Source organism: Topomyia yanbarensis, chromosome 1 (assembly GCF_030247195.1).
Source record: "Topomyia yanbarensis strain Yona2022 chromosome 1, ASM3024719v1, whole genome shotgun sequence".
Taxonomy (NCBI): Eukaryota; Metazoa; Arthropoda; class Insecta; order Diptera; family Culicidae; genus Topomyia; species Topomyia yanbarensis.
Window position 1 is genome coordinate 50195390 of NC_080670.1, and position 24058 is coordinate 50219447.

General features: G+C 42.2%; 1 protein-coding gene across 1 annotated transcript; it reads left to right on the plus strand.

The window, feature by feature from the left end:
* The first annotated feature begins 403 nt into the window (after window positions 1-403).
* On the plus strand, window positions 404-4412 carry LOC131677583 (endoplasmic reticulum mannosyl-oligosaccharide 1,2-alpha-mannosidase). Its single transcript, XM_058957472.1, has 6 exons — window positions 404-1116; window positions 1200-1364; window positions 1581-1913; window positions 2038-2565; window positions 2855-3042; window positions 3102-4412. Exons 1-6 carry the CDS (start codon window positions 1024-1026, stop codon window positions 3748-3750), a joined length of 1956 nt encoding a protein of 651 aa, XP_058813455.1. The 5' UTR covers window positions 404-1023; the 3' UTR covers window positions 3751-4412.
* Window positions 4413-24058: the final 19646 nt, after the last annotated feature.

The window sequence follows — 24058 nt, forward strand, 5'->3', positions numbered from 1 at the left end:
ATCGTTGGAACATGAAACGTTTTCGGGGATATTTTTGAAAACTGTTTATTCTGTTTAATTTTAAACAATTAGGGATGAACTTATGATATTGAAACTTAATAGACAACCCAAGGGATGTAATTGCTGCATCAAACCAAATAAATGCAGAGAAACTTGGCAGTGTAGGAGGCAAATACATTAACAGGGTCCAAAATATGTAGGGGTTCAAATTAGCTTGGTTACCCTATATCGCTTTATACACATATTGACCACAGCAAATGATAAATAGTTCAGATTGAAACGAATTCGACGTGAAATATTTCACTTGGCCAGAATCAAAATACAGCCCCCCTAACGCCTAGAAGTTCGTGTCGCGAACTCTGACGTTTCTTTTTTTTATGCTGCATATGCATTACGTTTGTTGGCAAACTGTCAGCATTAGCATAGTAATCATAAAGAAAATTTTTAAAGTGTCCACTTCCTGGATGTGGCTGGAAATCGTAGTGCAAAAAGTTTGCGAAGGTTTTTATTCAGCTTCATCCCGAATTGTAGTTTTGCATAATATTTTGTGCTTAGTAATATATAAGCGAAGAACACTACGTGCGGTCGCGAAACTGCCAACCAATCAGTTGTAGAAAGATATTTTTTCACAAAAAGTTACTCTGTCTCTTCGGATTAAAAATGAAAATACCAACAACGAAACAAGAATTGTTTTACTACTACTAAACTGCCTAGGTATGGATGAAATATTAGCGATGGAGGAAAATCGTTTTTTGCGAAGGGTTTCATCCGTATGAAACTATTTGCTCAGCTGCTAAACAGGAGAACGATGAATGGTTCACAACGACACTTGACTGAGCCGAAGTGGATGACTGGAGTCTGTTGTATCTAAGAACGTATAAAAATTATTAGGTAGCGGAGATACTCTGCCGTATAACAATTGTAATTAAATATTAATAACTACTGACCACAGTGCTACTTGTGTAGTACCAGGCACTGCTATAGTACATAAGCGCGAAGGAGGTACATTCTCTATACTTCCCAATGGATTTAAGAAAGGGACACATTTCGTTGGTGCTTCCAATAAACAGTGGTGACTCCACAATCGGCCCTCAATCGAGAAAAAGTTTGAAGCGGGTAAGTTTTTACATGATGTTATTATTTTGTCTATTGGAATTACCATGAACAAAATTCTGTAATACTGTTTTGTTAATTTTCAGCACTGGAATCAACTGTCCCGTTTTCAGAAGAACCTAATCTGCATAGTGTTGGCAGGCCTGTGCATTTTTCTGTTTTTCCTAATTTCCTATGACGATACAGCAAGTAGACAAACTAAAATTGAGCAACCATTGGAGCATATTCAGATTGCACCGTTTAAGGATCGGGTAAGTTTTCAAACTATTTGTTGTAGATATATGTATCGGACTGTAGAAAAAACTGTGTGACCTTTCCGTTGAAAAGGGTTCTATTTTGTTAAGCTGTGCTTGTCAGGCACTTGTACGTTACTGCACAATGTTTCTGGCGTCTTGGCTCAAACCATTTCTGGCACCTGTACACCATGCTTTTTCCTCACTCCTTCCTTTTTTCACCTTCAAATGCAGCACGAAAATCTTGGTCAGTTACATTTGGCCGAGGCAGCACCGGATAGAGGTGTGCGGGATCGCAACTTTCGTTCCACCGGCGCCGAAGTAGAGGAAGTCAATTTGGTTCGCAACAACGAAAACCATCGGCCTGAGGACAGCAAGAATATTATTGATGAGCCACCGAAGGACGTCAATCAAGGGCTGGATCAGCTTAATGATGAACAGGTTCATCTTGGGAATGAAGTAGGAGCCACACTGCAGGTTATCCGAAGTGAACCCAAGGAGATTGTGGAGAATGAGGAAAATGTTCTTGAGGAGAATCGTCGTAGCGACGGTGCTAAAGATTTCAAGGTGTGTATTACAAAAGTTTTCCTTCCTTAAATATAAAAATCGCTTTTGTTTGTCTATCGTGTGAGTTGGGTACGGTTATTCTGAGGTTATGGCAATGTTTCTAAATAAATGAACATTTTTGCAGGGACCAACAAATATGCGGCAGCGGGCAGTAGTTGATGCTTTCCTGCACTCGTGGAAGGGCTACAAGGAATACGCCTGGGGTCACGACAATTTGAAACCCATTTCGATGAGCTATTCTGACTGGTTCGGTTTGGGCTTGACCATTGTAGATGCATTGGATTGCCTCTACATAATGGATTTGCAGGACGAGTTCGATGAGGCTCGTAGCTGGGTAGATCAGTATCTACGGTTCGACGTCAATCGGGATGTGAATTTATTCGAAGTCACCATTCGGGTTCTGGGGGGATTGCTCAGTACATACCATTTGAGCGGGGACAGACTGTTTTTGAACAAGGCACTGGATTTGGGACAGCGACTGCTGCCATGTTTTGATTCGCCATCCGGAATCCCCTACTCGGATATTAACATTGAAACGATGAAAGCTCATCCACCCAAGTGGTCGCCGGATAGTTCGACCAGTGAGGTAACCACGTTACAATTAGAGTTCAGGGATTTGTCCAGAAGCACATTGAATCCTGTTTTTGAAAACGTAAGTTATATTTTAAAATCACCACCATTAGAAACAATTCGATATCTATAAACCAAGAATACACCAACTCTACACCGTTATTTATTGGGGAGTAGAAATAGTAGCGACCTAGCAGCGACTAGGATTGTTAGACTCAAACCAAAGACATAATATTTCGCAAGATCCAAGTAACGTTAAACAACAAGGATAAGATTCGAAATAAAATAAAAATTTCGGTGCTCGTTTGTAGATAAGTGTCGAATTGGTTCAAGCTATTTCAAAATCACATTTCTATCAACATGTACTGCAGGTTGCCGCCAAAGTGAACGTCAAAATTCATGATCTGGAGAAAAACGAAGGATTAGTACCAATATTCATCAACGCAAACACCGGTCAATTTAGAAATTTTGCCACCATTTCACTTGGAGCTAGGGCAGATTCGTACTACGAATATCTAATAAAGCAGTGGCTTCAGACTGGAAAGAAAAACGATGACTTGTATGTTACCTCTATAATCTTATTGTACACCTACTAAGCATCTATCCGTTCACCAACAGTTTGATCGACGATTATCAAACCGCGATCCGCGGTGTGATAAACCAGCTGGTACGAACAACCCCGAACGAGAAGCATCTCTACATCGGTGAGCTGATGAACGGTAAAGATTTCAAGCCTAAAATGGATCACCTGACGTGCTATCTGCCGGGAACGTTACTGCTCGGCTATAAAAATGGCATGCCAAAAACACATCTAAAATTGGCTAGCGATTTACTGGAAACCTGTTACCAGACCTACATGAAACAACCGACTCAACTTGCACCGGAAATATCCTACTTCAACCTGAACGGGGATTCCGAGCATGACATTTACGTCAAAACCAACGATGCACACAATCTGCTGCGACCAGAGTTCATCGAGAGTTTGTACTACTTCTATGCCATCACCGGGAACAAAACCTATCAGGATATGGGCTGGACGATTTTCGAAGCGTTCAATAAGTACACCAAGGTGAAGAACGGCTACACGTCTATCGGAAATGTCAAAAATCCACTCAATACTCGCCCGCGGGATATGATGGAGAGTTTCTGGTTGGGCGAGACGCTAAAGTATTTCTATTTGTTGTTTAGCGACGACCGATCTGAGATCGATCTGGATAAGTATGTTTTTAATACCGAAGCACATCCGCTACCTATTCGGGAAGATTGAGCTTTTGCGGGTCTTCTGTGAACGTTTTAGCATCTTAAGGGCTAGTGGAAGTTACTTTTGATATTTTAATTAGATCATTAAATAAGATTCTGTTTACAACGTTCTCGCCATCATTCAGCGGTGTACGTTTGTGTAGACAGAATCAAAATTCCACAGAGCCACTGTTTATAAAAATCTATTGCAATTATTAGGGCTAGTATAGTGATGAACCAGCACACACATGGTTTAAAAGTAGCACAACATTCACAAAAGGGGAAGAATTATGTAGTTAGAAAATCCATGGAATACTTGTTATTTTTGTACCTTTTGTTAATTCGTTGACCTAATAACACTAAACGATGTAATTCCTGGATCTATTCTTATTTATATTTATTTCTTTTCCATTGAGTGTGTGGTAGCTATAAGTGGAACCTACGTTTAGTGATTCCTACTAGAATGGAAACTTAGTAAAATACTTCAATAGAAAAATAGCATCCCATGTGGCAGCCTAAATTGTGAGATAATGTTTATAAAACAGTCTAGTCACAGATTAACGGAAAAGTAGAACAGTGGAAAATTACATTTCAAACTTAAAGATTAGAGGATTCGTTCGTTTCGATACAATCAAGAGATGTAAATCATTTGATACTGCGATTAATAAACATTAATTGGCTGTCTTTTTATTCCTTTTTTTTTCTTCTTAATTGGTGATGTAGAATAATAAGGGGCAGGTGTCTACTATCGTAGATTTATACTACACTACACCATTTTTCGCTTGACTAAACTACCCCGTGTGACATCCGGCAAGTGAAGCCATGAATAATTATTACAATTATAAGGGCTCAAGTTACCTCAAGGCTTGGTAGTATGCGTAAGAAAAATTGTGTTCATCTTTGCCACCAGATTATCCATTTAAACCTTTTCAAAACTCTAAAAGAAGAATATCAGTCGATTTATTAGATCATCACGATTCAATTTATGCAAAATACCTGCTGGAAAAACCATCGGCTTAGTTGGATTGTGCTTTTGAAAAAGTGGTTCAATTCCTGATCAATCCAGGGTATTCCCGGAAAGGAATATCCCTAGATTGCCTTGGGTTAGTGGTAGACAACTTTCAATAAAGAGACCTGATGTGCATGATATAACTCGACTGGACTCTGCACTGCCACTAGGCTCGTCACTTCTCACCTTAGCAGGTGGTAGTACCGATGTCTTAGTCAGGCGGGAGGAGTCTTACAGAGAATTATCAGAAATGGAAGCTATTGGGTTCAATTCCCGATTCTATCAAGTATCTTCCCGGAATGGAAATTTTCTTGATGGACCCTGGTTGTTGATGGAATATTCGAAATGTATCTGGTTACGATCTTTTGAAGGAAAGGCTATGTCTGCAAATTGAACCAGTCCGTTTTTTTTTGTTAACTGGTCTTGTCATGAGTTAACTCTATGTCTTGTACTTTTCATTTTACAAGAAATTTACCAAAACCAGATTCAGGTGTTTCCTTAAAAATGTTTTTCTTTATATTTTTCAGTTTTGATTTTTCATTAAGATGACTTCTGAAATAATTTCAGATATTTTGAAGGAGAACAATTTGTCTGAATATACCGAACTTCTAGCTTCTTTAGTTAAAAAGTTAGATATAAAAAATCGGATTTTCCATTTTTAGTGATCTATGCTACAAAATATGGTAATTTATATGACAACAATGGTATTTAATATTATGTGCCCTAATCGAAGATAATGCTGTTTAAAAATGTTATTTCCTCTATATTAAGGTTCTCAGAACTTTGAAGCGAAAAAAGTTTGAAGTGTACATTTGGATTTCTCGTGCGATGGAAAGTATAAAAGCTAGAGCTTGCGTGTCTTCAGCAAATTTATCTAAACCGTGTTATACAGCTTGCTCGAAGACAGTCAATCTTTATCTCGAACCGTTGAAAAGTTCAATTTTAAATCCTACTAAATTAAGAAACAGCTTCTGTTAAAACAAAAAGAAGGCCTTGCAAAGTACAACAACTTTCCCGGACATATTGTAAGGTTGTCATTTACTTCTAACAAAAAGTTAAAATTCCTGCTAAATTTACATTCTGAACCACTGTGAATTGATCTCTTGTTTGCCAAAAGCGCCAAAGATATATTTCGTACTTTCCATATCACATATCAATACATTGATTAAGCCAGTGGTGTAATTTTTAAACTACAGCACAAATTCGTTAGTTGGGTGTTCGCTAGTTGGGCTGTTCGTTAGTTCTTCTTCTTCTTCTCCTCTGTTTTGGTTGGATAGGTGACAATAACCATAAATCCATCTGCTTCTTTAACGTCAATTTGACAGTCCACCCCTACGATTGCATTTGCAGCGGGTCAATCTCAGCAGGCGGGATAGCCGGTTAGTTCATCAGCCCGTGCCTTGTGGTGTTTTTTGTTTTGATCGGAAGATTAACGTTTGAGATTAGGCCATTACAAATCTTTTTTAAAAATTATGTCCAAGTACAAATTTTTTCTGAAGGGGGGGGGGGGGGGGGGCAAACAAAAAATAAATATTTATTTTAATAAAGACGATTTTTTTTCTTTTTACATTTTCTTTCGATTGAACAATCATGGACGTTTCCGCAGGGTGATTTCGTATAGCAGGGTTGAGCTATTTGTTTTACTATAAAAATTCAAGCAAACATTACTGAATCAATCAAAAGTTCACATAGGAAAGAGATGCTAAAGTTTTCGTTTTAAATAATTTTCCGAACAGTGCAATTTCTAAATTCCCAATAAACTTGAAGCTTGAAAGTTCTCTAGAACTTAATGTAAACATTTAAGAGTACATTAAGGTATTAACTTTTGGTTGCTTGAATAGTTTTCATTCCGTTGTGGCGGCACATGGACCAACTGTACACACAAGGCATGAAAATCGGTCAAAGGTGAACCTGCTTGATAACAATGTACAGAAACAGGATTGCAACATTTCACTTATGGACTTTTGGAAAACATTCTGGAATGAATCCAAAGGTAAAAAGTGCGTCAATGGAATTATTCATATCAGATATGGTTTTCTCTGATATTTTTTCTATTGGGTATTTCGTATACAGTAGCCTGGCGAACCGTACATCCTGTGCATACTATATTTTTTCGCACTCTAGTGGAAACATCAGCTTTGGTTTATCGCTTGTGCTTGAAGACTTGTAGATTTGTTTGTTTGGTACATGATAGTAATTCGGCTCGGTTCCGTGTACATCTTCGAAATCTTTGCATTTTTCTCCATCTTGTTGCGCAGTAGGTCGCCACATCAGATAAATTCATTTAATAGTCGTACGGATTTATGAAATGTATAGTAATCATCAGTTCATTTTTTGCCTTTTTCATATAAGGAAGACTGCGCAATCACTCTGAAATTCGACTTTTTAAGCTACACCCGGAGTGTCGAGTGTCATATACCACTAGGTTCAGTTCGTCGATATCTGAAAATGTCTGTATGTTTTATAGTATGGTTAAATAGCTTCAAAACTGCATTGGCCCTAGAAGGGACTCACTTTTGTGCCTAACCACTACTAACAGTCCTCACTTTTCATCCTTCCTTTTGTTCCACGAGACTGCATCGAAGCGTTATATCGTGGGGAGGCTGATTCAGTCTCAAGACAAAATGATACATTAGAGCGGTTTAGCTCCGAACACATATCCGGCTAATCGCAGTGATGAACTTCCGTTAGCCATTTGGCTCCCGTTTCTGTAAACCATTTAGTTCCTGTTTTCGCGAGCCATCTCAATTCCTCGTCGGAAGTTCTCCCGATACCGATGCCTGTTGCGCGAGTCATTTAGCTTCCAGTTTTGTCGCAATCTACTCGCATAGTCAATAAATCCTACTCAAAGGGCCAACCAGTACTTGGCGAGGACGGTTCAGCGATACCGGATGGTTCGCTGCTTCCGGTTCGTTGAAAACTCGACGACCCACCGCTGGTGCTTCACTCGACCTACTCGATCTTGTCCCTGACGGTGAAACTAGTCTGCTCACATGCTCGGTCCAGCGATTTCCGCTGGTTCGTGGTGCCCAGTACACTGGCGCCTCAAGCAAAGCTGTGGTTGCTCTCACAGCCTTCCCCTTAACATAATCGTCGTGACTTTAAAAGTTCAAATCAATGATATATTTTCCGACCGCGCTGTCTTTCGGCTGCTAGTCATCACCAACTCTGTTTTATGATGGGCAATCGTCTCCGTGTCGAGTGTCTCCTCTTCTAGCGATTGTCCGATTACTTGGAACACCACATCATCCGTGAAGCCGAAAATCGTTATATCTCTGGGAAGGTTCAGCTTCAATACTCCATCGTACACTGCGTTCCACAGCGTCGAGTCGAGGAACGTCAGTTGTAGTTGTGATTCCCCCTTGTCTGTCTCGTAGTGTTCGGTATTGAAAGTAGCTCTATAATATCCTGCAGATTTACTCATGCTGTACAGCGAATGGGCGATTGCTTCCCAGCTAGTACTATTGAAGCATTCTTCACGCTCAAGGGAACCACCACGCAAAAACGATATCCTTATCTCTGCTGTCTCCACAGCTCCCACAACCGTTTGGATGAATTTCACTGTAGACCTGCCTATAAGGAAGCCGAATTACACGAGATGCCGTTCTCACGGTCCGCGTACTTCGTTAGCTTGTTCAGGATTACTCCTTCTCTCTAACATTACCAAGGGATATATTGACTACGCTGGAAGATTTCCATGTTGTCCCGGCATCGGAAGCAACATCAGCTTTTGTCGCTTCCAATTATCGGATCGTTTTGAACATATCCGGGCTCTCATGTATCGCTTCACTTTTATGGCTTTCGCCATCTCGATAAGCTGTCTGTTGGTAAATCGATCTTCATCTTTGTGATCATCCTCCTCACTGTACGACGAAAATAGATTCATATTGTGGGAAAACCTTTCAATGGTGACCTCCATCTTTTCCGGGCACCTTTCAGGTGGTGCATCTGAGCCTTTTATCTTTGTTATGCCAACTTTGTAGGTGATCTCCTAAGGAAATTCGCGTTGGCTTTGTGGCAAGGCTTTCTTGTACAGCTTGACTGCTTTGTTAAGAGCGGTTCTTGCAGCTCGCTTCCCTCGAGCTTTCTGACTTCTTTTTAATTTTAAATATATTTGACACGGCTCAATGCGTTAGCACAACTGAGCCGTGGAGCGCACCTTGGGGGTCATTTGGTCCGTCTTCTCTCGCGTTTTCGTTTACGTCCATGTCAATATCGGTACTGCATTCATCTTGCTCATCGTCGGATGTTATTTGTTGTTTGTGCTTACGGGTCGCTATTGTAAATCCTTCTTCATCGGTATTAGATTCCTTATTGGTGGTGTTGGTTGTTGGTTTGGAAACATTTGCTGTAATCGTTGTTACTTCGATGTTGGTAATGGCAGTTGGTTTAGTGGTACTGGGGCCGATCGTTGTTGAGCTGGTGTTTGTGAATGTCCGGTCTGCAGTCGTTGGTTTACCAACTGGTTGTGGTTTAACATACGAGGATTGTATACCGGCTTTGGTCGTATCAGGTGGAATTTCTTTAGCAGTCTCTGCGCAAGGTTTCCCGTGGTGTAGCGGATGATCACGATATTGACAGGTAGGAATCTGTCCTGGGTGCGTGACTAGTGTTCGTTGAGAATATTCAACACCATGAGGTGATTTGCATGTGAAAGTCAAGTAAGAGGGAATAGGTTTTGTCGGACGCATTCTCACCACACGAACTCCGTTGCGGAGTCTTGGGAAGAAGTTCCTCCATCTATCTTCCTTAACACTTCACCTCTCCGTATTTTGACAGGATTTGTTTGATAGCGAAGGAACTAGTACGTGGTGCCAGGTCATGTCAACATTTATATACGTTGGGATACTGTATAAAATGTCATTACATTCGATGACGTGTTTCATGTTGTTCTGGGAAGCGAATGATTCTGCTTGACTAATATTTTTTAACATATTCAGTACCGCATGACGTAAATGGTAGAATTGCACCGCATAAAGTACCGCAAGCTACGTTGAACTTCAAGTCAACCTTCAACATTTGCTCCCCTTCATGAATTGATGGTATTACCGGATATTTCGTGTAGTCAACAGCAACATAGTTTGCCCGCATCGTGATATACTTTTGCTTGGCATTGTCACGCATTGTTTGTTCACGTATCACACACTAGGCAGAAGGAATCAATTTTTGCCAAGCGTCGCGCTGGTAAATTTGATTACTTGCCCTATGGTATTGCAGCGGAGCGATTTCTAGCTTCTGAACTGAGCGAGATGAGAAACCGAAGTGATCTCCGACTTCTTCTCCAAGCTCGGAGGCAACTTATACGTAGATCGATAATCGTCGTATTGCACCCGGCGACCGTTTCTCAGTTTCCCATCCCTTGGTATGGTCGCATTACACGCCTTTGTTAGTAGTGCCGTGAACTCGTTCGCATTTAGGTTGAAGAGGATACCCTCAAATTCAAGTTCTTCGACGGACACATTCCTGTGAAAAATCGCTGTTTTCCATCTTCACTCGTTTATATATCTCCTACATATTCATATTCATGTGTAGTTCATAGTCCTGTTATCAATGCTGTACCAAATCGCTTGGTGGTCGCTGTGGATATATCCTCGCACACTTTTCAGTCCATCTTTCCGGTTACTCCAAGGCTACAAAAATTGACATTGATAATGGATTCCCGGTTCTTCCTGCGGTAAGTGCCGATGATACCATTATTTGTAAGATCTATATTTAGCTTTGCTAGAACATTCTTGATCGCTGATGGCCAGACAAAGTTCTTTTGATTCCAGCGTCTATCTCGAAAATTTCGCATGTTTCTGGTTCTTGGAATATTTCAGAATTAATGTCTCTTCGGCTTCTTGGAAAACGGCTTATTCAATTTTCACAAGCTTAGCCTTAAATGGAAGGTTTGGTAGCAGATTTTGATCTGATCAAGTTCATAAGAATCGCACATATGGCTGCGGAAATACGGTATGAATACTACGATCCCCCATATGAAATCTTTAAATGTCAAAAACCTTTCGGTAAAGCTCATGTACAGGGGTTGTAATTCTCTCTCACTCACGCGAGAAGTAGCTTATCCGATGTCCAACTTTTCCGAGATAAGATGAGTCGCAAAATTCTCCGTGTCCACAAATAGCGTGAGAATGATTTTCCGGTTAAATTTATTTGACTTTTTCCTTCTCACCGGAGAAGGTGATAAAATTTTAATTTCGTGGAAATCAATAAAAACTTCAAAAAATACACTTAATTACAAAGAAAAGCGGCAAAGAAGTATGATGGACTTGTTTTATCGTGTTTTGGAATAACGACAGCAAAGCAGGGAACGCCAAAAGGATACCGTGATAAACTCATTCACTCATTCTCCGGCTGTTTTATTTATCCGGAGAAATAACACGTTGTATTTATCCGGAGAAGTTGTGTGAGTGCCAATAACTTTTCGTGTGAAAATGTGAGTTTTTATTGTCGCAGTAGCAAACTGTCCGGGCGCATTTACTCATATGAGCGATAAATGCAATACCTGCTCATGTATATTAAATATTGAATCACATATAAATCTCCAGGAGTCAGATTTGAATTCAGATTGTTTCCTTATCGAAATTATTTTCGAATGCAACGATCGATTATGTCTCTATCGACTGTTGCGTTTAAAATGGAATCGATTCAGAAGTCGGTCTGTATTACCCTTTCCATGAGATGTTTGTTTGATAATACACAGATGGGTCCTTCCTTCCGCGACCAGCAAACGTTTCATTTGATGTTGGACTGGATCGATGATCTCATTTAAACTTCACATTTACCCGAGAATGGTCAAAATAAAAATTTTCATGGGATGGTAATTTCTAAAACTACCATAATAGTTTTCAGTTACGAAAAGCAAAACTCTATGGAAGCTATTGTTGTTCTATAAAACGTGACATTTTTTTGAATTTTGGTTATTTAAAAAAAAAATTATTTGCCCCCTGATTTTTTTCAGTGATTTTGAAGGGGGGGGGGTGACATAATTTTTAAAAAATATTTGTAATGGCCTTATTTGTTTTTATGCATTATATTTTTAGGTGACTTTTCTTTAGAAAATCCACAATTTCTCGAAGGATCGCAATATCCTTGGCTTCGTATAACTGTTTAATTGTTTGAAATCTACCATTGAAGTCGTAATTCATTCGATTTTTCGAGTATCGTTTGCAATGTAGCACAACGTGTTCAGCCGTTTCAGTTTCGTTGCAAAAATCGCAATGTGCACTGTCTATCAGCTTCATTTTGTTGAGCCAATATTTGCTATAATCGTGTCCTGTTGGCAGTCTGTTTAGAGTTCTTGTTTCGACGTTGTTCAATGGTAAGTTGTAGTACCATGGCCTTACTTTGAATTCCGATTGAATTTTGTAAAAGAATTTTCCTTTTTCGTTTGCATAATCCTTATACCATGTGTTTGCCTTTTCTTGTTTTATTTTCAGCAATTGTAAATATGCATCTTTCAACAATATTGGATGTTCTGTTACCGTTTACGGGATCGCGGCTGCTCTCAGCCCCCGAGGATGGACGATGCAGTTCCTGAAGGGAACCTGCTTAAGCCCCAACGCCTGGTATGGACGTTCCGGGGTGGGCACGGAAGGCCTCTTTTTGGTCCTCGGGTCCCAGGGTCGTATATTGTTGTGGGAGGGTTTTCGGATCTGGTCGAAGGGTGTGAATGGAATTTAATTTTTTCTAGATTTATTAACTTACTCAATTAATTTGTTCAGCTTCCCAATTTGTGGCGGCGGGCGGATGGGCAGGGTAGGGCGTGGTGGTGCACTGGCGGTAATCTCTGGTGATGGCGATAGGGCAGATCGTCCCTGGTGTCAATCTTTATGCTGCGGCGGGCCCTCGAGCCACGCGGTCGTCCTTGGCGTTTAGCGGGAGGAGCGATTAACGACACACGGTCGATGAAACCCGCGACGACGGCCTGCTATCTCTTTTACGGTTAGCCGTATCAGCACTAGCACTGATCAGGGCGAGACAGGCAAACTCTTCGCTGGTCCTTGATAATTAGCCGGCGACTTCAGTCAGACCGGCGACCAGGGCTAAGCAAGCCGGTTTCACCACTTCTGGTTAACAACAATAACTTGAATAACTTTTATTTTGATCCACTCGCTTCCGTGGTTGAAACCCAAGAGAACGGCTTCCCGTCGTGCAGCTACTACGAACCTCCTCATTCCAATTTCCTTCTGTTCCTTCTTGTACCAACCCATCCCAATGCAGCCAACCACCCTCGTAGTTGACTCCTACCAGATTTCCCAAATTCCGCCCACTGAAGTTGTACCCACAAGGCTGATAGGGTTTGGTTTTATTTTTTATATATTATTATTTACATCGGTATTAAACCATCCACCAGATTAAAGCAAAATTGCATCTTAACTTAGAAATATTTATTATTTGTAACCGAGCGGTTACAATCCGCCCGTGGTTGGTTGAAAAAAAATGAACGATTTTTTTTAAATTTACACTTACTCTTGGTTTGTAATATAACTGGTGCAACCATTCTTCTAACTGGCTCATTAAAGAACATTAAATGGTTTAACGACGTCGACAGTGAATTCTCCTATGAACACTCATCACGACAACCACAAACTCAAACAACAGCGGGTTTACACCGAATCTAATCAAAATTCCATGCGCTTATAATGAGAAATAACAAAAACTTGAGACACTTATAATGAACACTAATATTAAATAAATATCGATCTTCTTAAACACCATGGGTTTTTCTTGCCCGACACCCTAATCGCGCGCGTCGCGGGTAAAATTGCCGTAAACTGGCAGAAACACTCCAGCGAAGAGTCATACGACGACTGTCGGGCCTAATCAATCTCCTCTTATTCTATCCTACATGTGATCTATTCGTGTTTGGCAGCGACCGATCAACCAACGAAGCGCATACATTCAGCCTTACACTGAACCGAAAGTCGTTGTTGTGGTAGTTCGCCTACAGCAAAGCAACTAAGATTTGTTCTATTGGTAGTACAACCGTATTATTTCCCCTTTATTCGGGTTTGCGATGTTTTCTTCCATCGGGTCAAATTTTGATTCGCGAATCAATCGATTTAGATCGGAGTTTTAACCGAGAATAGTTCCAAATTACCATTTGGTCATTATGGATGCGAGTCCGCGTGAGCTTGATTGACTAAGTGATATCACGGTAACGCGGTTTTGTTCCTCACAAGTTAACGCATCTACTATGAGACCTGCACGTGTCTATTACACTTTCCAACATATCTACCCTATCCCACACTCCGCGGTTGTGCTTACAGGACCTGGCAGCTGAGGATCAGATCTGACGGTGAGTTTCCCGATAGCTATAGTTTTATGTGAGCAACGATCATGAGTCTATTGTCTTATCTTTAATTTTTTTTTTTAGCTTCAGCCTCCAGAGACTGGGAACGCAAACTATGCAGGCTTTAATAGATTGGCAGGCCATATGCCTAAGTTTCGGCCAGCCGAATCAGTCAGTTCATATGAGGATGAACCGTGTCGGGCGATCACTGTGCAAGGTACATATTGGGGACCTAATTTAGCGTTATAATGATCATTCGCGTTTGACAACCTGGTATTGCGCTTGTAGACAGTCTCGCCCGCCTCAAACTGTTTGGCTGCACGGCGGTGGCGCAGATTATAATTATGGGTGGATGTTTTATGTGCTTTAATTAGGTTGTTAGTCACAATTTCGAAAATTTTAGGCGAGTTCTCCTTTAAGCGGGCTACCCGTGACTCGATTGACATTTCGTCTTCATCCTGAATAAGATTGTAGTCCGTACCTTTTAAGACTACTTCTTCGCAACGGGTAACGAAAAACGGGCTGAAACCGGTAGAACTGTGAACGGTGGAGTTGATCACCAGTTCTATTTCGGACAGTCGTGTGTCCCAGGACCGTTGATCGTTTCTAGCGTACGATCTGATAGCCGTGTTTATTGATCGATTCACGCGCTCGACGGGATTAGCCTGCGAGTGATATCTGGATGTGAGCCAATGCTTTACTCCATACATTTCCAATAATGTGCCGAAGTCTTTGGATAGGAATGTGCTAGCATTATCAGTGAGAAGAATGGATGGAACAGAGTTCCTGAAGAACCATTGATCTCGCAGTACTGTCTTAAGGGATCCAACCGATATAGCAGGGAATGCATGCAGCTGTGTCCATTTACTGAATAAGTCCATAATTACCAAGACATACTGTTTTCCAGATCTGGTTCTTGGTAATGGCCCGATATAATCGAGCGCAATGATTTGCCACGGTTGGCTAGCCACTCGCATATCACCCATCAAGGGGGTGGTTGGTATGTTTGCTGGTTTAATTTCTTTGCACACCTGACATTTCTGCACATAGGACCGTATTTCGCTAGTCATTTTAGGCCAGAAATATTGTTGGCGCACCTTTGCGATGGTTTTATCAGTGCCAATGTGCATGGAATCATCATGTGCAGAGGAAATGATTAGTTTACGGGCTTCTGGACTCGGAACCGTTTTCCAATCGAACCGGGGGTCCGTAGGATCGTTTGAAAAGACGAATTTCATTAAACGATTATCTATAATTCGAAAGTCGGGATAATCTTCCGGTGTATCTTCAATCTTTTTTATCAGGTCATTGTACCAAGCAGACTCCGTTTTTGCGTCTATGGTTGCCACACTTCGGGAAAGCGCGTCCGGAACCACATTGTCCTTCCCCCGTCGATGCTGCAAGGTTAAGTCATATTGTTGGAGCGTTAAACTCCAACGACTTAATCGGGATGAGGTTTTCCACTTCGTTCGCATCACGAAGGTTAACGCGGACGAATCGGTTACCAGCGTAAAGTGGCTACCTTCCACGTAACCACGAAAGTGTTCGATCGAAAGAAGGGCAGCTAAACCTTCTTTCTCGGTGGCGTGATAGTTACGTTCGGGTGTAGTTAATTTTTTTGAGTAGTATTCTATTACCTGCTCGCGGCCATCAATTTTCTGAGTTAGGACTCCTGCAATTGCATGGTCGCTGGCATCGGTGTGAATAATGAACTCGAAATCAAAATTAGGCGAATTTAAAATGGGAGCAGTAATGAGCCTGGATTTAATTGCTTGGAATGATTCTTCCGCAGCTAGAGTCCATTTCAAAGTTTTTGATTGGGTTTTCAAAAGCTCTGAAAGGGGGGCGGTGATACTGCTAAAATCAGAAATAAATCTCCGATAGTAGTTGGCCATACCCATAAAACGGCGTAACTTTGTGACAGTTGTGGGCGGCTCATACTCCACAATAGGTCTGATCTTTTCCGGGTTGGTGTGCAATCCGCGAAAAGACAGAATGTAACCTAAAAATGGTATTTCTGAAAGACAGAAATGTGACTTCTCCAATTTGATGGATAAGTTGGCCTCTCGTAGACGTCTCGCGACCTCTTTGAGCAGACGAACGTGTTCTTCAAACGTCTCTGTGACTATGACAACATCGTCCAAGTACACAAAGACGTTTGGTTCCAAAACACCCTGTCCCAGAACTCGATTCATCAACCTGGCCAGAGTTGCTGGGCTGTTGATGAGACCGAAGGGAAGACGGGTGAATTGAAACATACCCTTTCCTTGCACACTGAACGCACAGTATTTTCGCGAGGTTTGAGCCAGGGGGATTTGCAAAAATGCTTCCGTGAGGTCGATCGTGCTTAGAAAGCGGGCTCGTGGTAACCTACCGAGTATGCGTCCAGGGTGTGGAAGAGGGTAGCCATCCCGAACCGTCCGTGCATTGAGTTTGCGAGCATCGAGGCACAGCCTAATATCTCCCGAAGATTTGCGAACTGGGACAATGTTTAAGGACCAATCTGAGTTAGATTCTTCTATAATCCCACGGGATAGAAGGCGATCTATTTCGGCGAAAAGACCCGCCTGGACTTTTGGAGCAATGGGGTATGGGTATTGACGAACCGGTTTATCTGATTTGCAATCATATTTTATGAGGATTTCATGCTCGATTAGTGGAGTGGTATCTAATTTATCAGGTGTGGCCACTTTAAACGTCTGCTTAACCTGTTCCAGTATTTGTTTTTGTGGCTCTGATAGAGTAACTGGCGTGTCATCGTTCATAATCGTACTAGGTTTTACTGTGGCGATCGAACACGAGGCTACCGTCGGCAGTATTTTATAAACTCGCCAAAAGTCCATTCCACATATACAGTCGTTCGTCAGATCGGGTACATATAGGGTGGGAATGACCCTGGTTTTACCTTGAAACGAGTATGGTACCAGAACCTCGCCGGCGATCTCCAAGTTGGCACCACTGGCCGTCACGAGCTGTATTGGCTCGGCCGGAGGCCTTAGTCGAACGTTGCGTAATTGTTTAAATACATTGTAATTGAACATTGTCCGGTGACTTCCACTATCGAGAAGTGCACAAAGTGGAATGTCGAAAATTTTGACTTGGACATGAGGACGGTCATCATTACCGTCGGGAGAAGTTAGCGTAATTTTACTAACTTGGGTAAAAGTGGTTTCATTTTCATTTTCATACGATCTTGGCAAATAATGTTCGCCAAGCTCCGAAAGTAACAATGAAAATGATTCCTTAAGAGGCGCTAGAGGAGAATCCTGCGACTTTAGAATTCCCTCGGGGAGTTTTTTTTACAGTACGGACAACTCGGGGAGGCGACTCCTGGGAAGGCACATACTTCGCAAAATAGTCTTCTTGGTAATGTACATTCCGAGGGTTTGTGAAACTCTAGACAATTGTAACATTCGCCATTACGCGGTGGATGGTAATTTCTAACCAGCTTCGCGAAAGCATCTGCATTACCTGAATTATTTTTCGTAGTCGATTCACTAGGTTTAGGTTTAGAGGGACCAGGGGAAGGCTCCTTTTGTTCCACTTTTGTGGGTCGATTCTGAATGGTCTGATTCGAATTATTAGGGCGACCTTTATAGTTCGGATTACCTTTCTGATCTGCAGGTTGATTTCGATTATGGAAAGTTCTAGTATTCTGTGGGAAATCGCTCTTTTGATTAGCAATTGCACAGGTTTCTTTTTTTGGACTGCCGAAAACTCTAGCGAAAGCCGAAGAGTCTGCTGCATCAAGGTCATATCCTAAAGACACTAGCTGTGTGAGCGTGGTTATTCGCTTACCTACTAAAAGTTTTCGGTAGTCGTACCTGAGATTCATCTTCAGAACTTCGAGCTTATCACTTTCAGCCATAGGTTGTGACATACTTCGAAACAGCTTCTCCATTTGGAGATAATATTGTTGGAAACTTTCGGCTCGCTGTTGACGGTTTTGATAGATTTTAACCCGCAACACAGCGTCTAAATCGGGATGGCGAAACGCAGCTCTGAGTTCTGATACTAAGTGGTTCCAATTATATAGGCGGTTTTGGCTTCGCATGGCCGTATACCAATTTAAAGCGGAACCGTCGAATAAATGAATGGCTGAGTCAAATAATTCGACTTCGGAGACCTGCTCCGATATAGCCATTTGAGTTACTTTTTCTAGAAATTCGTTCATTGCAAGTCCTTGATCGTCGGCTTTGTACTTTTGTATTTTCCATTGCGAGACTGGTATGACTTTGCGAGAGTGCGTTTCATAACGCTGCTGGTTTACCGGTGGAGGAATCACGGGAGGTAAAATTTGTGGGGCGTAGGAGGAAACCATCGGGGTACGGTTAAGAGGGTTAGTGAACGATACTGTGGGGCCTGACCAGGTGATAGGTTTTGAATATCTATTTGGATCAGCCCACATGGGATACTGACCTGAAGGGTTGGAAGTGCCAATTTCTTGGTACAACAGCGGTGGTTTAGAAAACGTGTAATTGGATGAAAATCTAGTGCTCTCGAATGGAGTGGTTTTCGGTGTAGCGGAAAACGTCTGATCAGCCACCGTATCGTGGTATTTTCCGGTTGTCTGTGGTGGAAAGGGAATACTTTGACTTACGGCCATGGTCACTTCACATATCGGATTTGATCTGAAATGTAGTTGGCCATTCGCGGTATGGACTTTGTTTTCTGGGTGAAGGGTTTCGTGACTGACTAAAGCTGGCGAAGGAGGAGCTTGGAATATGTCCGATATTTCCATATCTTTCAACAAGGGAGAGGAGGAGCGAGCGGGTTTACGCAGGTCTTCCTTTAAACTTTTAAATTCAGAAGATAAATCTTTAAACAAATTTCCGATTTCCTTCATCGCCGAAGTAAAATCGTCTATCGTGACGTATTTGGGTTTCACTGTCTTAGGTATTGTCCCGGTTTTTGCGGGCAATGTTTTATTTCTCAGAGCAGCTGCCCCTGCTGGGGATTCACTGCTGCTCGAAGATAAATCTTCATCGGTGAGAAGGCTGGTCTCTTTCCAGAAATGTTCAGAAAACAATAGTGCGACTTTTTTGTATTCCTCCTGGCATATTAATTGCAATTCTTCGTTACTGTGTTTTTTTATTATTAATAGACGATGGCCTAAATGCAACAACCGTGCTTTACAATGACTGTAATTCTTTCCCCTCGACGCTAAAATTCCATTAATTTCGCTGTACATAGTTTTACAGTTATCAAGGTCCATTTCTGGGTCTTGATCATAACCAATGAGACACTCATGACCTGCTCTTTCTTCCCGTAGGATCTGATTCAATCTACGCTGGCGCTTACAACACGATTCGTCATCGAGTATTACGATGTCACGGAGACGAAGCTCATAGTCTAGCTCGACGGGAGCCAAATGGTCCACGCACATTGTGCGATATAAGGCACCGAAATTAGGACCGGAAAATCTAGGCATTTTGTGAAGAATAGTTTTAATCGTCTGTCACGTAAGTTGCTAGGTGTGAATAAATGTTCTAATGGGTGATGGTTTTGCAGTGGGTACCCTAACCTACTAAACGCTGACTTATCCGAAATTCCAATGTTTCGCGATATTCCTCAAAAGCACATGGAATTCTGTGTGGGAACTAGCACTTCAACTTGAACCTATCGATGGCTCTCGCTCCGGTTTCATCGGACAACTAACTATCTTGATCGAAAACCACGTGTCGGTGTACACACCCGCGTTGGTGAAATCACTAAATTTACTTGCACCAGCTATATCAAGAACCATTACAGTGCGAATAACCAACCACTGCGTTTTTTTTAATTTGAGAGAAAATGCAATTTTCACGAAAACTCCCCCACAACTTGAAAGAAAAATTATTCCAGGAATAACTTTCCTTCTCCTAGGAAACTTTCCAAAATTTTAGTTGGGCGCCAAATGTTACCGTTTACGGGATCGCGGCTGCTCTCAGCCCCCGAGGATGGACGATGCAGTTCCTGAAGGGAACCTGCTTAAGCCCCAACGCCTGGTATGGACGTTCCGGGGTGGGCACGGAAGGCCTCTTTTTGGTCCTCGGGTCCCAGGGTCGTATATTGTTGTGGGAGGGTTTTCGGATCTGGTCGAAGGGTGTGAATGGAATTTAATTTTTTCTAGATTTATTAACTTACTCAATTAATTTGTTCAGCTTCCCAATTTGTGGCGGCGGGCGGATGGGCAGGGTAGGGCGTGGTGGTGCACTGGCGGTAATCTCTGGTGATGGCGATAGGGCAGATCGTCCCTGGTGTCAATCTTTATGCTGCGGCGGGCCCTCGAGCCACGCGGTCGTCCTTGGCGTTTAGCGGGAGGAGCGATTAACGACACACGGTCGATGAAACCCGCGACGACGGCCTGCTATCTCTTTTACGGTTAGCCGTATCAGCACTAGCACTGATCAGGGCGAGACAGGCAAACTCTTCGCTGGTCCTTGATAATTAGCCGGCGACTTCAGTCAGACCGGCGACCAGGGCTAAGCAAGCCGGTTTCACCACTTCTGGTTAACAACAATAACTTGAATAACTTTTATTTTGATCCACTCGCTTCCGTGGTTGAAACCCAAGAGAACGGCTTCCCGTCGTGCAGCTACTACGAACCTCCTCATTCCAATTTCCTTCTGTTCCTTCTTGTACCAACCCATCCCAATGCAGCCAACCACCCTCGTAGTTGACTCCTACCAGATTTCCCAAATTCCGCCCACTGAAGTTGTACCCACAAGGCTGATAGGGTTTGGTTTTATTTTTTTATATATTATTATTTACATCGGTATTAAACCATCCACCAGATTAAACAAAATTGCATCTTAACTTAGAAATATTTATTATTTGTAACCGAGCGGTTACAATCCGCCCGTGGTTGGTTGAAAAAAAAAGAACGATTTTTTTTAAATTTACACTTACTCTTGGTTTGTAATATAACTGGTGCAACCATTCTTCTAACTGGCTCATTAAAGAACATTAAATGGTTTAACGACGTCGACAGTGAATTCTCCTATGAACACTCATCACGACAACCACAAACTCAAACAACAGCGGGTTTACACCGAATCTAATCAAAATTCCATGCGCTTATAATGAGAAATAACAAAAACTTGAGACACTTATAATGAACACTAATATTAAATAAATATCGATCTTCTTAAACACCATGGGTTTTTCTTGCCCGACACCCTAATCGCGCGCGTCGCGGGTAAAATTGCCGTAAACTGGCAGAAACACTCCAGCGAAGAGTCATACGACGACTGTCGGGCCTAATCAATCTCCTCTTATTCTATCCTACATGTGATCTATTCGTGTTTGGCAGCGACCGATCAACCAACGAAGCGCATACATTCAGCCTTACACTGAACCGAAAGTCGTTGTTGTGGTAGTTCGCCTACAGCAAAGCAACTAAGATTTGTTCTATTGGTAGTACAACCGTATTATTTCCCCTTTATTCGGGTTTGCGATGTTTTCTTCCATCGGGTCAAATTTTGATTCGCGAATCAATCGATTTAGATCGGAGTTTTAACCGAGAATAGTTCCAAATTACCATTTGGTCATTATGGATGCGAGTCCGCGTGAGCTTGATTGACTAAGTGATATCACGGTAACGCGGTTTTGTTCCTCACAAGTTAACGCATCTACTATGAGACCTGCACGTGTCTATTACACTTTCCAACATATCTACCCTATCCCACACTCCGCGGTTGTGCTTACAGGACCTGGCAGCTGAGGATCAGATCTGACGGTGAGTTTCCCGATAGCTATAGTTTTATGTGAGCAACGATCATGAGTCTATTGTCTTATCTTTAATTTTTTTTTTTAGCTTCAGCCTCCAGAGACTGGGAACGCAAACTATGCAGGCTTTAATAGATTGGCAGGCCATATGCCTAAGTTTCGGCCAGCCGAATCAGTCAGTTCATATGAGGATGAACCGTGTCGGGCGATCACTGTGCAAGGTACATATTGGGGACCTAATTTAGCGTTATAATGATCATTCGCGTTTGACAACCTGGTATTGCGCTTGTAGACAGTCTCGCCCGCCTCAAACTGTTTGGCTGCACGGCGGTGGCGCAGATTATAATTATGGGTGGATGTTTTATGTGCTTTAATTAGGTTGTTAGTCACAATTTCGAAAATTTTAGGCGAGTTCTCCTTTAAGCGGGCTACCCGTGACTCGATTGACATTTCGTCTTCATCCTGAATAAGATTGTAGTCCGTACCTTTTAAGACTACTTCTTCGCAACGGGTAACGAAAAACGGGCTGAAACCGGTAGAACTGTGAACGGTGGAGTTGATCACCAGTTCTATTTCGGACAGTCGTGTGTCCCAGGACCGTTGATCGTTTCTAGCGTACGATCTGATAGCCGTGTTTATTGATCGATTCACGCGCTCGACGGGATTAGCCTGCGAGTGATATCTGGATGTGAGCCAATGCTTTACTCCATACATTTCCAATAATGTGCCGAAGTCTTTGGATAGGAATGTGCTAGCATTATCAGTGAGAAGAATGGATGGAACAGAGTTCCTGAAGAACCATTGATCTCGCAGTACTGTCTTAAGGGATCCAACCGATATAGCAGGGAATGCATGCAGCTGTGTCCATTTACTGAATAAGTCCATAATTACCAAGACATACTGTTTTCCAGATCTGGTTCTTGGTAATGGCCCGATATAATCGAGCGCAATGATTTGCCACGGTTGGCTAGCCACTCGCATATCACCCATCAAGGGGGTGGTTGGTATGTTTGCTGGTTTAATTTCTTTGCACACCTGACATTTCTGCACATAGGACCGTATTTCGCTAGTCATTTTAGGCCAGAAATATTGTTGGCGCACCTTTGCGATGGTTTTATCAGTGCCAATGTGCATGGAATCATCATGTGCAGAGGAAATGATTAGTTTACGGGCTTCTGGACTCGGAACCGTTTTCCAATCGAACCGGGGGTCCGTAGGATCGTTTGAAAAGACGAATTTCATTAAACGATTATCTATAATTCGAAAGTCGGGATAATCTTCCGGTGTATCTTCAATCTTTTTTATCAGGTCATTGTACCAAGCAGACTCCGTTTTTGCGTCTATGGTTGCCACACTTCGGGAAAGCGCGTCCGGAACCACATTGTCCTTCCCCCGTCGATGCTGCAAGGTTAAGTCATATTGTTGGAGCGTTAAACTCCAACGACTTAATCGGGATGAGGTTTTCCACTTCGTTCGCATCACGAAGGTTAACGCGGACGAATCGGTTACCAGCGTAAAGTGGCTACCTTCCACGTAACCACGAAAGTGTTCGATCGAAAGAAGGGCAGCTAAACCTTCTTTCTCGGTGGCGTGATAGTTACGTTCGGGTGTAGTTAATTTTTTTGAGTAGTATTCTATTACCTGCTCGCGGCCATCAATTTTCTGAGTTAGGACTCCTGCAATTGCATGGTCGCTGGCATCGGTGTGAATAATGAACTCGAAATCAAAATTAGGCGAATTTAAAATGGGAGCAGTAATGAGCCTGGATTTAATTGCTTGGAATGATTCTTCCGCAGCTAGAGTCCATTTCAAAGTTTTTGATTGGGTTTTCAAAAGCTCTGAAAGGGGGGCGGTGATACTGCTAAAATCAGAAATAAATCTCCGATAGTAGTTGGCCATACCCATAAAACGGCGTAACTTTGTGACAGTTGTGGGCGGCTCATACTCCACAATAGGTCTGATCTTTTCCGGGTTGGTGTGCAATCCGCGAAAAGACAGAATGTAACCTAAAAATGGTATTTCTGAAAGACAGAAATGTGACTTCTCCAATTTGATGGATAAGTTGGCCTCTCGTAGACGTCTCGCGACCTCTTTGAGCAGACGAACGTGTTCTTCAAACGTCTCTGTGACTATGACAACATCGTCCAAGTACACAAAGACGTTTGGTTCCAAAACACCCTGTCCCAGAACTCGATTCATCAACCTGGCCAGAGTTGCTGGGCTGTTGATGAGACCGAAGGGAAGACGGGTGAATTGAAACATACCCTTTCCTTGCACACTGAACGCACAGTATTTTCGCGAGGTTTGAGCCAGGGGGATTTGCAA